Source organism: Takifugu flavidus, chromosome 4 (assembly GCF_003711565.1).
Source record: "Takifugu flavidus isolate HTHZ2018 chromosome 4, ASM371156v2, whole genome shotgun sequence".
Classification (NCBI taxonomy): Eukaryota; Metazoa; Chordata; class Actinopteri; order Tetraodontiformes; family Tetraodontidae; genus Takifugu; species Takifugu flavidus.
The window spans coordinates 5014113-5030184 of record NC_079523.1 but is presented as its reverse complement, the minus strand read 5'-3'; the positions used below and the strand labels follow the sequence as shown (position 1 = coordinate 5030184).

At 42.8% G+C, this 16072-nt stretch overlaps 4 protein-coding genes and 1 non-coding gene across 7 annotated transcripts; 4 read left to right on the top strand and 1 right to left on the bottom strand.

The window, feature by feature from the left end:
- Positions 1–5: 5 nt before the first annotated feature.
- On the top strand, positions 6–79 carry trnaf-gaa (transfer RNA phenylalanine (anticodon GAA)). Its single transcript has one exon. It is a non-coding gene; the product is annotated as a tRNA-Phe (tRNA).
- Positions 80–1610: 1531 nt separating this feature from the next.
- On the top strand, positions 1611–5981 carry rab7a (RAB7a, member RAS oncogene family). Its single transcript, XM_057029387.1, has 6 exons — positions 1611–1915; positions 2933–2995; positions 3177–3303; positions 4154–4372; positions 4449–4577; positions 4655–5981. Exons 2-6 carry the CDS (start codon positions 2943–2945, stop codon positions 4748–4750), a joined length of 624 nt encoding a protein of 207 aa, XP_056885367.1. The 5' UTR covers positions 1611–1915; positions 2933–2942; the 3' UTR covers positions 4751–5981.
- Positions 5982–8173, bottom strand: hmces (5-hydroxymethylcytosine binding, ES cell specific). Of its 3 annotated transcripts, none has more exons than XM_057029383.1 (7): positions 8024–8173; positions 7614–7831; positions 7355–7498; positions 7051–7248; positions 6631–6779; positions 6351–6543; positions 5982–6256 (listed from the first exon to the last, which is right to left on the bottom strand). In XM_057029383.1, the coding sequence occupies exons 2-7, from the start codon at positions 7800–7802 to the stop codon at positions 6071–6073; spliced, it is 1059 nt and encodes a 352-aa protein (XP_056885363.1). In that variant the 5' UTR covers positions 7803–7831; positions 8024–8173; the 3' UTR covers positions 5982–6070. The 3 variants fall into 3 exon arrangements, with proteins under 3 accessions (XP_056885363.1, XP_056885362.1, XP_056885364.1); XM_057029382.1 differs by having other exon boundaries at positions 7960–8111; XM_057029384.1 differs by having other exon boundaries at positions 8028–8077.
- Positions 8174–8745: 572 nt separating this feature from the next.
- Positions 8746–13125, top strand: LOC130523818 (cytochrome b-c1 complex subunit 1, mitochondrial). Its single transcript, XM_057029381.1, has 13 exons — positions 8746–8928; positions 9926–10066; positions 10156–10242; positions 10416–10545; positions 10721–10919; positions 11017–11096; positions 11192–11307; positions 11394–11537; positions 11859–12019; positions 12109–12194; positions 12274–12362; positions 12446–12521; positions 12620–13125. The coding sequence occupies exons 1-13, from the start codon at positions 8866–8868 to the stop codon at positions 12682–12684; spliced, it is 1437 nt and encodes a 478-aa protein (XP_056885361.1). The 5' UTR covers positions 8746–8865; the 3' UTR covers positions 12685–13125.
- A 147-nt stretch (positions 13126–13272) lies between these two features.
- Positions 13273–15707, top strand: LOC130523820 (uncharacterized). Its single transcript, XM_057029385.1, has 2 exons — positions 13273–14460; positions 14653–15707. The coding sequence occupies exons 1-2, from the start codon at positions 14193–14195 to the stop codon at positions 15036–15038; spliced, it is 654 nt and encodes a 217-aa protein (XP_056885365.1). The 5' UTR covers positions 13273–14192; the 3' UTR covers positions 15039–15707.
- The last annotated feature ends 365 nt before the right edge of the window (positions 15708–16072 follow it).

Sequence of the window (16072 nt, the reverse complement as noted above, 5' to 3'; positions counted from 1 at the left end):
TGCGAGCCGAAATAGCTCAGTTTGGGAGAGCGTTAGACTGAAGATCTAAAGGTCCCTGGTTCGATCCCGGGTTTCGGCATCGTGGTGAACTGACTTTTGATCTGTGAAACTGAGGCAGACCCTTGAGAAAGTAAAGCACATAAGTAAACGACACAATATAGTGAAAATCTCTATTCACTTGCACCTGCTTCAGCACGCATATATGTTTCTGTTATTTAGAGCACACTTTTGTCCAAAGCAACTTACAGTAGGAGTCACAATTCAGGCACCTTACAGTTCTAAACGACGCAAAACTATAACTATCGGGGGAGGAGAGAGGAAGTGAGTCGAGACAGGAGGAGAAACATAAATTGTCTTAGGAGAGCAGGTGCTCTCAGTAGAGCTGTGTTTTCAAGAGCTTATTGAAGGAAAACATGGTTGCCCTTGCTCTGACAGAGGTCAATAGGCTCCACCATACAGGCATGAGAATAGTTTGGATTGCCATGCCTGGAGAGACGGTTTTGCCAGGTGAGACTTTTGTGTGGAACACAGTGAACAAGGGGTAACACGGGCTCAAGCAAGGTTGTTAAAGCAGAGCCAGCTAGTACTCTGTAGGTCAGCATAAGTAACATGAACTTGATGCAGGCAGCTCCTGGTAGCCACTGGAGCTCTGTCAGCAGTTTGGTGAGTGGGACTGTTTTGATGCATGCTTCAGCTGCACAAGCATGCATCAAAACAGTCCCATGCTGGTGGCATGCTGAGTTAGGAACAGCATGATTTTTCTGATGTTCAATAAGGCAAAGCAGCACAAGATTTCAAACAGCCTTGGAAGGGGGAAGAGGACAAGGTGTCAATTTTGGGTGACATGATTTGTGATTTCGTACTTGTGAGAAAGCTCTACAGGTTCAGTCACCACCTACTGGTGCAAAGATAATTGCAGTTGAAGACACTGTCTGACTAAATCAGGAAACGCCCTTTGTCTCGCTCACAAACAAAAAAATCAAACAGTTTATAAGACGATCACCCTATATTGGACAGATGCCTCGCAGCAGACATATGTTGATACGTAGCTTTGCCCAATGTCCCAAGATTAACATTTTGGTATAATCTTCAATTTAATATCTAAAGTAGATCACACAGTTAGAGTTTAAACCACTCATTATACACATGGGAATGCCAGCTGATGACTAAAATGCTTTCTCTCCTGTATTTTTAATCTGTTTTTCTTATCCAGAAGGCCCTGTCATCCAGGTATTACTCCTGCCATCTAAAATACTATTCTACTGGTACTGATTGATTTCATTTGTAGACACCTGCACACTTTGTAATTTTGTTGTCTATGATCATAGTCCATAACCTAAAACTATTATTGAACCATTACAGTATTTTGGAGCTGTCACTTAACCATTTGTAAAGGATAACCTGATCGATGTCTCATTTTATAATTTAACCGGTAGGTTTTAGTTATGATTTTCATTCGTAGGTTGTATCCTGAACAGTTTGTGCGCTATGAGCTCTTGACATTAAAAACAATCTGTATTATGACGCGTGACAATATTTGCGTAATCTGCCTCGCGCAACAAGGCGTGTCCTAGGTGACGTCACCGCCGCCGACAGAGCTTGTTTTGGAGGAAGTTAACACATCTCGGCTAGCAGTTAGCCCGTTAGCTTGACAGGAAAAGCGAGCGTCAACAGGAGCTGGGCGAATCAGACTAAATATCCCGTTGTCCACAAAGGGAGATTTAGGCTGGAATCGTTTTATTAAGTCATCAGAGTTGGTTACCAGGCTACTTATCGGCGGTAATAACACTGTCGACGTGTTGTTTTCTTACTACAGACATTAATAGCAGCGTAGCCTGTTAGCTAGCTAAGGCTTCCAGTCGAGGCAGAGGAAAAGTCCACTTCTGATATTTCTTACCGCAGGATCACCGTCGAGGTTGGTTAGAAATAATTCATTATATCTTTTTTTGTAAAACGGTGATGCTTATTATTTATATGCTTCCAATCGCTGTTCGTATTTATTGGGGAAATGTCTTCTTAGGAAGTGTCAGTGATACGGTATTGGACACGGCATCTTTAAAACCTGATGTTGGTTTTGCGTTTCTGTTCCTAATCTAACATTCGATTTGATAATGAAGCGAACTCTTCTAGCATCTTGATTCTTTTTGCGATATCAACACTGCTAGTTGCAAGCATTTCCTCTTAATTATATAGGTGGTTAGAACCAAAACCAAGTTATCAATGCCTATTGTGCAGAGATAACTGTATGTTTATCATAGCAATGGCTCGTTCATGAGTCTGAACATATTCAAACTCCAGCACTCCTGCGCTAATCATGCTTGCCAAGTCATGGTTCCGTTAGTCCTGCGTTTTAAAACCATGTGATCAGTCCCTGACACGGTGTCATGAGGTGCAGATTATGGAGACACGCTACTTGCTCTTCGGAATAAAACCCACATGCATCGGAGCACCATCGGCTCATAAAAAGGCAAAACCTAAATCAAATAGTTGTTAAAGGATTATGCGATCCGATGCGGAATTTTTACAAATGGGTGTTCCGGGTCACGTTTGAATACTGTGCTGGGATTTTTCCCCACCCTTTAATGTCATTTGTTGCTGTGAGATTTGTTCCTTTTATGCGACAGATTGATTTAAACAACTATCATTAAATCTGTGCTTTCTAAGCTAATTTGACAAAATATTCTGTGGTGGGACTGAGTTGTAGATGTTATCACCGCTCAACAGAGCAGCACATTGAACAAATTATTTGGGAAAAATTGAATTAGATTTAACACCATTGTGAAGCCGCATATTGTTTAGCCCCAATACTATTTGATTATTTTGAGCAAAGGCAACTAGCACACCCTTAAACAACTTAAAATATGTAAATCCAAATTTGTACTTTGAGAGTTCTGCTTGTTGTGATTGAAAAAAGCTAATTTTTCATTTGCAGTTGTGGGATAATGACATCAAGGAAGAAAGTGCTACTCAAAGTCATCATCCTTGGAGACTCAGGGTGAGTCAGGCAGGGCAGAGGGGGTCTCGTGGTAAAGAAAATACTTGTTTCGGGGAGCCAATTTACTGTGATGATGATGGCCCCCCTCATTATCATCCCCATCACCCTGTACTTTCCATTATCTCTAATGTTTTTTATTTCCTCTGTTATTAACTTCTGATATTTTTTTTTGCCCTCTCAGAGTTGGCAAGACCTCACTGATGAATCAGTATGTGAATAAGAAGTTCAGCAACCAGTATAAAGCTACAATAGGTGCTGATTTCCTGACAAAAGAAGTCATGGTGGATGACAGACTTGTCACAATGCAGGTACTCATGACACTGAAGTCACAGTCAACACATCTAAGCAGCAACAGATTAATAAATAACACCAAGGAGGTGTTGCTCACATCAGCGGTTCTGCAGAAGCTTACCTTAGTAACACTTTAGCCCAATGTGTGTTCTCTTCAACACACTAAAATGCAAATACAGACTCCTGAATATTTTTAGAACTTCATTTGTGTCAGTACTACGTGAATGATATCCATTTGCAAATACAGCTGTCATGACGGACATTTTTGTTTCTTACACTTCTGCTTTATGCCAGTCTGCAGATACCTCGAATACAAGTTACACTAAGTAGAATTAAAACTAACATCTTTCCCGAGGAGTTCAATTAGTACCCACCTACAAAAATACAAGCTCTATGAATGAATGAAATTACAATCCTTCACAATAAGAAAAGTAAATGAAGCCCAAGCGGCTCCATTTATCCTGGCACGGCTGCGCCATCTTTCTGGCTACTTGAGAGGATTACAGTCATTCTTGACCAGGTTTGTGATTCCAGTAAGTGCACCACAAGTGTCTGACAATTATTTTACTGCTCTGCTGCACAGGGGAAATGCTGTTAGTTTATTTTCAATGGAAGCTGCACTTAATAAAAGTTGTGGGTAAGACAGATGGAGAGCAGGAGGAAGGAAAAACAAAAGTCCGGCAGCATTTGAACAACATCTCACGCCCACTGCACAGCCATTTCTCAGAGTTGTTAACTCCACATCGACCTTGTGAGCCCATTAGAGATGCCTGATTAATGTGATCTGTGTAAACACAGCAATCTCTGTTTTAAGCTCTTTATTCCAAGTAATCTGATTATTCAGCAGCCTTCTTCTCTGCCTCTCAGATTTGGGATACGGCAGGCCAGGAGCGGTTCCAGTCCTTAGGTGTGGCTTTCTACCGTGGAGCTGACTGCTGCGTCCTGGTGTTTGATGTCACGGCGCCAAACACCTTCAAGACTTTGGACAGCTGGCGGGATGAGTTCTTGATCCAGGCCAGCCCTCGAGATCCAGAGAACTTCCCCTTTGTGGTTTTGGGGAATAAGATTGACTTGGAGAACAGACAGGTGAGTCCCGGTGGGGTGGAACGAGTAACACTCTCTCCAGTATGGTCACTTTAATATCCGCTCCTTTGTGTTTCAGGTAACAACCAAGCGGGCACAGGCCTGGTGTCAGAGCAAGAACAACATCCCGTATTTTGAAACCAGCGCCAAGGAGGCGATCAACGTGGAGCAGGCCTTCCAGACCATTGCACGCAACGCCCTTAAACAGGTCAGAAATCCCAGTCTGTCCTCCCAGTAACAACAGAAAGTGAAATCATCTGACCCGACTGTACCGTCACGTTTCAGGAGACCGAAGTGGAGTTGTACAACGAGTTCCCTGAGCCGATAAAACTGGACCGGAACGAAAGAGCCAAGCCGTCAGCAGAGACCTGCAGCTGCTGAGGACTCTGAGGAACCTCCGGGGTCGTCGGGGCCGTCACTACCCTGTCTTGCCTTGTCTATATATCCCTCTTTTCCTTAGCCCGATGTGTTATTCCCCAACGCCCAACATTAAAGCAGTATCCTACTCATAGAGTATACAACTACACACAAACATGCTGCATTCACCTTATATATATATATAGATATATTGATATATCTATATATATATATGCAACCCAACACATTTTCTATGATTATCCAGGCCCAAAGAACACCTTAAGCAAATGTGAAATGTACCTGTATGATACTAATTATTTGTTTCCTCATTTACTCTCTTGTGGTCATGACGACGTTTGGGCTTGTCCAATTTTACGTTCTGTGTTTATTGCTGATTTCCAGACCGATTTTTGCTTTTTCGCGGTTACCTAAAAACGGAATATCAAACCGATAGCGCATACATGCTGGTGAGTAGAGTGAAGAGAATGTTTTTGTTTTAATCCATTTTATAGCGGTGGTGGGTGTTTTCTCATTCCCCCAGCCTGCCGACTGCTACCGAATAAAGGAAACATCGCTCCTCAAAAGTTTAGATTTTAAACATATCAAGACGGGCAATTGGTTCACTGTTAGGCGTTTTATTGTACCTCATCCGATGTTTAAGTGGGGGCAGAGCTGAAGCAGCAGAACACAAGAAGACGAAGCTGCCGTTTGAAAAGCTGGTTCAGAATTGGTTCACCAGCCCGTCAGACCAGTGTGGAAATCTCAAGTGGATTCTGGTCCACAGAAACCTGAACTGGATAAGGATCTTGTGAAACCACAGTAAATGTAAGCATTTTTTAGGGTTTCTATGCTCTGTGCATTTACTTCAGGTGAGGTTACCAATCAAGACAGCACAGCGTTCTACATGGAAGAACTTGACTTTGTTTGCTCATACCTTTTTCTTTTTTTTTTTACTATCTACTGCAAGACTTTGTATATTTGCAAAACTCTTTGTCACTATGGGGAAGGCGACAAGTGTATCTCACTCTGCCGCCATCAATTCAAGTGCTTTGCTTTATTTCTCCGGTCTCTTCATGTCGAACTATACAGTAGACTACAAGGAAGCATCCATACTGTAACCTTGAAAGGAAAGTGTGTGTGTGGGGGATAGTATTGGCATTAATCATGATATAAAAATGATGAATGCATAGTAACTACATTGTTTCAAAAATGTCTTTTCAAGTAATATGGGAAATAAAATTCTTGACTACAGCAATTATTTCGGATGTTTAATCAATGTTCTTGCTTTAAATATGTTTCTGTTATAAAACATGTTGCTATGACAACAAAGGGAACATTTAAAATTCATACACTGGATTTGGGTGCCTTATTTGCTCCCTGACGCCACTGTTTAAGTGCTCCTGGAGATTTGCACAGTTTCTTGGTGCTTTCTTCGTTCTTCTCATTTGTTTCAGGCTCTTTTCTCTTTGTGGGTGTGCTGCTCTTCAGCCAGCTCATCATCATCTTACTGCCTGCTGTGGGTTTGGGTTCCTAGGGATCACAGTGGATAGAAAAAGGGGCACTTTGAGCCTTAACTGCCAACATTTGCAACCGTATTTGGATCAGAACATGATGAATCGGATACCTTTTTGCTGTTCAGGTCAATAGGCTGAACGCAATCTGAGGAGTTGTTGCGTGAGTTGTTAACCAGTGAAGAGACGGGATGAAACGTCAAAATATCTTTGGACTGCAGGAGCTTCATGGCATCTACAGACTTCACCTCCCCAAAGTCCAGCCATTTTCTCACTTCTTCCTCTCCATCCAGAATTGCTGGCATCCTAAAGAGGAGCCACAGAGAAGTGTACAGAACAATTCCCCAAGTATGCAAAAAGCTCTTTAGCTCAGTTACTCTTGTTTTTTTTTACCTATGGTGGATGCTCTTTAAGTTAGGTGAAGCGTTTACAGTGATTACACTGTACGTGTAAAGGGGTTCTCCTCCGCTTGGGGGTGTCCAGCAGTCAAACAGTCCAGCAATGGTCAGTAACTTCCATCCGGTCCACTCGGCTGGTATTTCCTGGCCAGTGCATATCATGATTGTACAGTACATATCAAAATTGTCCAGTTTCATTTAAACTTTACAGGTACTTAAACAACTGCTACATGAAGCAGACGTTTTAGTTTTATCATCAAAACCACCACCTGGTGGGCATGTGCACATTTTTGCTTTGGCTCCTACCCCGCACAGGATATTTTCTGCAGGGGCAATTTCCTCCCCAGCTTTACTTCTGCTTAAGATGAAAGAACCGATGCTGCAGCTCTTCTACCACAGAAAACTCAATACAAACCTCTGTCAGGTCAGGAGAGGCCTCGGTTGGAGAGTCAGAATTTCCTTTACAATCAGCTGAGGCCTTGAATTTGTCCTCACTGACTGTCTCAGATTGAGGGAAGTATATGAAAAAAGGCTGCTTCCCTTTGTCCTGCCTCTTCCACTCATAAAAACCATCAGCCAGGATGACACAGCGCTGCCCTTTAATCATCGGGCCCTTTAGGAAAATGACAAAATGTTAAAACACATTTGGACTCCCAGCATTTTGATCAGAACAAAGCCAGCTTGGCAGCAGCCCGAGGATGATTTAGGAAGATATGCACCTTGTAGGATTTCTTTGACAGCATATTCTCACTGCGACAGTTACTGGTGCTGTATTGCATCTTGTTTGGGTCATTTTCCCTGAACCAGGCAGGCACCAGACCCCAACGCATGGAGGCCAACACACACTCATCCGCTGGAGCATTCTGCCAACAAAGGTGGGGAAAAAACACTAAAATTACAATGATACAATTACTTGAAATAGAACACACGTGCTTTTTTATGCAATGTATTTTTAGCATTATGAAAAGTTTTCCTTACCTTATCAAAATGTCTCTGTGACAGCAGAACGGGACTCTGGGACTGTGGACTCTTGTTGTAAGAGGGTTTGTATTTATCCGCATCTCCATCCCTCCACCGGGGCTGCCTTCGCCGCCCCGTTCGGTTTCTATACAAACATGCTCGGCTCACTTCGTCAGGAGCAAGAGTGCATGCGGTCCTTCCACACATCCTCCCCTCTGGACCTCGTTGTCAACCGCCTGTGAATAAGAGTTTCGAATGTACTTGACGTTGCCGAGCAGCATTCTAAAGCTAAAGTTAAAGTGTTAGCATGGTAGCAGAATTCCTTTATATTAACCACGACACAAGAAAACATTCTTTATCTTACCCGTACTGTGGCGTCAAGGTTTAACGTTAGGAGTTAAATTATTGTTATTAATTATTAAACAGACCTACAACTTCCTTCCACAAAGCGATGCAAGGTTCTGAGTGGGGGTATGTCCGGGCACAAGCCGCAGGAACCACGTGACCTGATATTTTTGACACAGCAGGACGAGTGTTTTCTTTCGTAGGATGGCGAAGTAGTATTTCTGAATTTATTGAAGACAATTTAAATTCTCTACTTTCTCAAAAATAGCACAACTTATATAAATTACGGTACTGTGTACACTTGAATTTATAAGGGAAAATTTGAACTTTAAATGCAGTTCAATGAGTTCAAATTTGACAGTGGGGTATTGAGGAAGGACAGGGCAGCTCGTATCTTTTCAATCCTAAAAAAAAATATTTCAGACTTTCTGGGAGCCAAAATGGCGACGAAGACTGAAGCGCGGAATTCAAATTACAATTGTAATTTTGCATTACAGATCAGTTTTATAGGTAAGTGTACATATAACGTTTTCTATTGAGGATGCATATGTTTCGTTTGTTAGCGTTGTTTGTTCATGTTAGACTAAGCCTTTTGTTTTAAAACTGGATGGTTATTTTTAAATGGACAAAATTGTATGTAGTGGGTTAAATATTTTATCAAATATTCCCTAGCTGGTCTTTGTATGATAAAAAAAAGGCTGAAAAGCTAACTGTAAAACTAATAACATGACGCAGAAAGACTTGCCAGTTTACTAAATTACAAAGGGGCGCTACAAAGACTGAACAGAACAGACGAACTGCAGAATTTGTCGTCAAAACCAAACCGAACACTGGATGGCGATAGCCGACAATAGTGTTGCTTTGGGCGTCGGAGACCAAGAGAAAGCCGCACAGAGCGCCCTCCCTGCTGAAACCGTACGGAAAAATGGCGGCGTCCGTGTGCCGAGTCGGAACTACTGTGGGTCGAGCCCTTGCCAAAAATCGCAGCGTATGTATATCTATCGGCCTTGACTTTTTACTGGGGGAAAAAAAAGCAATTTCGGATGGTTCGGCTCTGATTTTGCCATGTGCTGATGTGACGGGACAAATTGCTAACTGCCCACCAGGCTGCTCGAAGGGTAAAAACCCACCGGTTAGCCTCAGTCAGCTAGCACTGAATGCAAGGTCACCTGTCAGACAAGGAAGTTGGTCGTGTAATTTGTATTTAACGGATTACTTAATCTTAATATACATATTATTAAGACCAACCACTTAACAATCGACTAGTCTTATTCCATACGCAAGGTCACCAGCTGTCCTGCTCAAAGTTATCCTCACTCACCCACTTCGGCTAAGCTATTGGGCTAGCATAGCTAGCACGGGGACTCTAGAGACAGTTTGATAATAATTTGAAAAAGCGTTAAAAATCTGATTTTCAGTTGTTCCTTTCATGCAATCCTGTGAGATTAAGCAAAACCTTAAAGCGATAATCAAGCATGTAATGCAATCCAAATCCTTACAGCATCCTCTTAAGATTGCATGTTTTTGACATGTCTGTGTAAAACGTAGTTTATTCTCAGAGGTTCACATCACTGCTGAAAGGTTTCATCCATTTAAGTCAACACACCATACAGTTTATATCATGTCTCTTTGTGGCTGCAACAGATTACACTTTTTTGTACAGTGAGAAAAGTGCTACTTAATCACAGAAATGGTTCTTGCCTTGGTGATAAGGTTTTTTTTGGTTTGTTGTTATCAAATCGTATTTTGCAACTCTGTCATGACCTATTTGATTAAACGTATTCTACCACACATTGATGGTCATTGAAAAACCTGATGACTATCTCAATCATGTGGTAAGTGTTTGCCAGCCACAGTGGCCTTGCAGAGCAAATCCAAATCATCAGTTCATATATTAGATTTTATCTTTTGTTTTGCTTTGAGAAAATTCCTTCCAGTTCACATCCAGAATTCTTAGTGTTTTTTTGCCCTCTTTATCGCTTCAGCCCATCCTGCTGTCCCTGAGACGTGGACAGTCCTCGGTCAGCTATGCCCAGAGCCTGGCCGGAGCCCCTGAAACTCGCCTTACTGCCCTGGACAATGGTTTGAGAGTTGCATCTGAGGAGACCGGGCATGCTACATGCACTGTAAGAACACAAGTATATGGGAGTTAAATCCCTGCATACACTTGCCAATTTACTGTCTTCAAAATGCTCACATTTATTTTTCCTAACAGGTTGGACTGTGGATCAGTGCTGGAAGTCGCTACGAAAATGAGAAGAACAATGGAGCAGGGTTCTTCCTGGAGCACATGGCTTTTAAGGTAGACGCTAGTACACCTCAAGATTTTAAAAATAAGTTGAACCTTTGGCCAGTAAATCAATATTATTTAGGGTCTGTCATCTACAAGTACATGTGCATCTTCACTACCTCACAGTTCTAAAAAGAACTCACCACACCTTTAGTTTACTCTGCCTTTTCCCACCCCTATCCCAGGGAACCAAGAAGTACCCTCAGACTGCCTTGGAGCAACAAGTGGAATCCATGGGTGCACACCTGAATGCTTACACCTCCAGGGAACACACTGCATATTACATGAAGACCCTAGCTAAAGACCTTCCCAAAGGTACTTGCATATAACCAGTAAAATCAGTAACTACTAGTTTAAAACAGAAAAAAGTTTTGGAAAATTGCGTGACAGATTCTCTTCTGACAGTTCCTGTACATTTGACGTGATTGACTGAATCAAAATCTCTGAACTTTAAGGTCTAAAGTTTCCCCTCTTATTTATTTTTTTTTAGCTGTGGAGCTGCTGGCAGAAGTGGTACAAAGCTGCTCACTGAACGAGGCTGAGATCGAGCAGCAGAGGGGCGTGTTGCTGCGTGAGCTGGAGGAAGTTGATGGCAACCTCCAGGAGGTTTGTCTGGACCTGCTGCACGCCACAGCATTCCAGGGTACACCTTTAGGTCAGAGTGTGCTGGGACCGTCCAAAAATGCCAGGCAAGATAAACCACAGTTGAATGCTGTTCAGATCCATGAGTGTCCTTGGATATTGTAACATTTACATGAAAAAGAATTGTCCAATCTATCCTTCCAGGAGTCTGACCCGTGAGAATCTTGTGGACTACATCAACAGCCACTACAAAGCTCCTCGCATGGTGCTGGCTGCTGCTGGAGGTGGGTTGTCTCCTGCCAGATAGCTTTTCAGGATGCACATTGGTTTTCCAACAAATTTCACAAAAAAAAGTTCCTCTATTTTGGCCCCTCCACAGGTGTGAACCACGAGGAGCTGGTCGGTTTGGCCAAGTCTAACTTCAGTGGAATTTCTTTTGAGTATGAGGGAGATGCCGTCCCCGTCTTGTCTCCCTGCAGATTTACAGGCAGTGACGTGCGTTATTTTGGAGCGGATTTCATTCATTTGATTTGGGTGAGTGCAGCTATCATTTATCATCATCATTTCTCTGTGCCTTTCAGATCCGTATGCGTGATGATGGTTTTCCTCTCGCGCACATTGCCATCGCCGTTGAAGGAGCTAGTGTGACCAGCCCGGACATCGTGCCACTGATGGTGGCCAACTGCATCATCGGCAGCTATGATCTGACCTATGGTGGAGGAAAGGTGGGTGAGGGGATGTTGGCTCACATAGTGACGTAGAAAGGGGGAAAATGCCCATAATCCTCTTCTGTTGGTTTAGCATTTCCCCTTTAAGCTTTGCCCACTTGAGGATGTTGATTTTTTGAGTGGCCATTAATGAGGGGTAAACTATGATCCTCTCTGCAAACAGGGGTCAGAGGTTCTACCTCTCTCTCTAAAACAGTTGAGAGGAACAGTACCTTGTCATTAAATTTTTTTTCCTGCCATATTTCGACCATTCCAGGCATGCTTCAACAGTTTGCATGTGTTGACCATCATAACCATGTCTCTGCTTCCAACATTCAGCATCTGAGCAGCCGCCTGGCTCGCCTGGCAGTGGAGGCCAACCTGTGCCACAGCTTCCAGGCCTTCCACTCTTCCTATAGTGACACTGGCCTGATGGGCATCTACTTTGTTACTGATAAGAACTCCATTGAAGACATGATGCACTGGTCCCAGAACGCCTGGTCAGTCATGCTCATGGCTCCAATGTTATTTTTTATTTTCAGGACAGTGCAGCCAATTCACAATTTTTCTTCCCATTTGCTCCTGAAAGGATGAACCTGTGCACCACAGTGACAGAAAGTGATGTAACTCGTGGCAAGAATGCCCTGAAGGCCAGCTTGGTTGGACAACTCAATGGTAGGAGAGATGTCATTTACACAAAGTTCATAGAACAATCTAAATTAAAAGCTAATGAACTACTGTGGATTTCTTCTAGGAACAACACCCATCTGTGATGACATCGGCAGGCACATCCTGAACTACGGTCGGCGTATTCCTCTGGCAGAGTGGGACGCTCGGATTGATGTGCGTTATGCCTCCTTTCTTACACTGATGTCCAAAGTGTAGTTTTGTCATCCTTAACAGCAATCTTTGACATCTGTTTTCAGGCTGTAACTGCTAGTGTGGTGCGTGACGTCTGCACCAAATACATTTACGATAAGTGTCCTGCTGTGGCAGCTGTTGGTGCGTTCTTTGTTTTTGTCCTGTTTGTAGCTACATTAAGTCTGTTTCTTCAGTGGTTTTTCTTTTCCTGATTTCCCCCTCTTGCTTCTCTCCACCAGGGCCCGTCGAACAGCTTCCCGACTACAACAGAATGCGCAGTGCTATGTACTGGCTGAGGTTTTAAGATGTCCCGCGTTGCTCCAAGTGTTCCGTATTTTCCCCACAATCTCATCTCGGTACCATTTTCCTCCCGCTTTTGTTATAAGAGCTCAAGCTGGACGTGTCCAGGTGATGTCAGGACCGGCTAGGCAGCCATTGCCCTCTGTCTCTCCCTCTTCTCGCACTCGGTTATCATTCTTATTTAGACTTGATGGGTTAGGAAGTCTCCACGTCAACATATTGTGAGGGTTCAGATGTTTTTGATTGTACTACACAGGTCCTCGTTGGAGAGTGGTGAGATCTTACACTTGAACAGTAAAGCATCTACTGGACACCTAAAAACCAATAATGAACAGAACCAGTCTGGAGCAAAGTATATTTATAATTTCCGTATCAATTGTTTCTGTCCTCCTGTACATAAACAGAAGCTCCTCATTCTCACAAATTAAAATAGTTTAAAAAATTGGCCCAGTTGGTTTTAATCACACTACAACACTTTGTATTGCATGTTTTATATGCGTGATTGCACTTTGTTTTTGGAACAGCACAAATGTCTGTGCACACAAAGTTAACTTAGAGCTGAGCTGTGGTGATGTGCAGAAGACTCGGAGAGAGGCTGGATTAACTGATGAGATCTCCTCTGGCACACAGCGAGACAATCGTAAGCACTTACGTCAGCAGGCTACTTGAATAATAATCAGGACCTGCTGCCTTGAATACACTAATGCACTAAATCAGATGATATAAGAGCTCCATGCGTGTCACTCTCTGTGACCGTCATGCTAACTGGTCTACGACTGAAGACATCTGTTTCCTGCTGGATGACTTCTGCGTGACCCATGTTTGTTTCCCTGATAGGTTCTCGTAGTCCAGATCGCCTCCAGGGCCCAACTATCGTAAACAAGCTGCTCTTATTATTCATATCATTAGTCGGATGAGTAAAAACCTTTTGATGGGCCAGACTGGAGGTGATTCAGGAAATGCGGCCTCCCGTCTTACCTCCACACTACCGATCCCTCTGCTCTGCGTTGTGATCTCGCCAGCGCTGAGTGTGAGAGAATCTTTCTGTTTTATGCAGAAAACAATTCAAGATGACACGCAACAGCCGAGCGCACACACTGATTGTTGGATCAAAGGAACAAATCTCATTAATTGATTTAATAATTTCTCTCCTGTCACATCAATGTGGTAAAACTTGGACTATCTCTCTCATGTAGAACTATGATGTAAGTCACTTGTCTTATGATGTAAGAAGGGAAAATTTAAGCCATCTGCAGTGTTGTCTAGCAATATTTAGCTCTTTTTCATACATAAGTCAATCTATGGTAGTATTTTAACATTAATACGTAACAAGACAATGGATACAAAACTTCATATCAATATGATAAGAAGAGCACCTTGTAGGGTTCAAGTCGGTGGCTTTAGTTCTGCTTTCAACCAAGTATTTGACTCATTACAGACAAAGTATTGTGATTACCATTGTGTTATTTTTAGATAAAAGGGGAGCAATGAGGGCAGAGGAAATGAGATGAAATGAGGGGAGGGTTATGGGGTGTAGAAGTGCAAAAGATAAGCAGAGAAGAGAAGGGGCAGTGTCACAGCGGAAGACCCACGTGGACGAGGACAAAGTCTCCGAGGAGCGGGCACACATCCAGTCGAGCGTCCGACCACGAGCAGCGCAGGTCACACTCCATCGTCAGGTCTAGAAGAAGAAGAAACTGGAAGCAGATTATCACTGGAGCACTGGGCAGGCCCTTCCAGAAGAAAAGCACCCATTTGAGTTCCACAGAGTTGAAGCACAGTAAGTAATGGTTGAGATTATTGTGATTCTATGATGTTTGGGCATGGAATTCCATTTGATGGATTATTGGCACATACAGGAGTTCTGTGATACTGTGTCAGTGTATCAGTGCACAGTTCAATCTAAATGTCTCCTTCTGTGAACCACCAGAATTTACAGTCTTATCACGCTTTTATTCCTCTGTCCTGACAGTTACAGCTATGAGAAGCGTGCACGTTTGTCTCTGCTTGGCTCTGCTGTTGCCTTGGTGTGTCCGGAGCCAGAAGAACATACCGGATCTTGGCAAACTTGATGAGAATACACAGAGGAGCATGTTGGCTATTGACATACTAAAACGTGCTGGCGTCCTGGACTCATTGATCCGTTTGGAGCACCAAACTGTGCTCCGGCAAGGGCGAGTGCCCCGTCCAGCCTCCCAGGTGCCAAAGAGAGCCCAGCAGGGGTCTCGTTTTGCTCTCTCTCTTGATGTCCCCACCAGCATCCTCAGTGTCCTCATAGATCTGGCCAAGAACCAGGACATGAGATCCAAGGCTGCCGCTAACGCCGAACTCATGGCACGAATAGGCAAAAGGAAATAAGAGGCAGAGCTGTGGACACAACTTCAACAGACTTTTCACATCGTGGTACTGACACCGTTTAAGATATAATGTTCAACAATTATTGCAATCACTATCTGTTCTGTAGAGGTTCGACCTGCTCTAAGTATTAAATGATTATATTATATTGCTGTTTATCCAAACCATTCCATCCATTCATTTGTGCAACAATTATTACAGACAGCATGATCTAAAGCATAAAAAAAAAGCACTTATAAGAAGGACTTAGGCCAAAAACCTGGACCACAGTCTGAGATCAGTTTCTTGTGCTTGCATGAGCGGCATCAAAATAATAGATTCTTCAATTAAAGCAAATTGATATCGAGATATTGTTTTCTTATTTGCACTGACATCAGGCAAGCTGAGTATAATTACAAGCATCAGCGATCCATAAAGGATAAATGAATGGGCTCGGGACAAATGGGTCCACATCATCCATATAGCATCTGATATGTGATAACGAGACAAAAACACCGGCAGGAAATTGACCCCTGAATGAAAAACGGGCCTTTGTTCACTGATATATTTGGCAAACAGGCTATTTTAAGTTTGATGCTTTATCTGCTATTCATATGTGTAGCATGGTTCTTCTGCAGTCCTGCACTGAGCATGAAATGTGAAGCAACAGAGTGAAATAAACTGCTCATCTGATTTACGCATTAGCTTTTCATTTTTTTTAAAAAAACAACAAAAAAACACTGACATGGAATACACCGAACGATACGCCAACTAACTAATGGGTAAGGCCGACCAGTATTACTGAACACAGCTGAAAAAATATTTTCTATTTCATATACCAGAGTGAAAAACGACCTCATCTAATGCTTCAAGGTCCATCCATGCAGTCTACAACTCCTCATCATATTAATGACTATAAACATTTATCTTGAGGCTGTTCTGTTTTATGTAATGAGCTCAGTCCTCTGAGAAACCACAATCTTAATTTAGCCTGTTCAAATTTGGTCTGAAGGAATTTTGCAGATTTGCCCCGACAAGTGCATTTCTGCTTTGTTAAT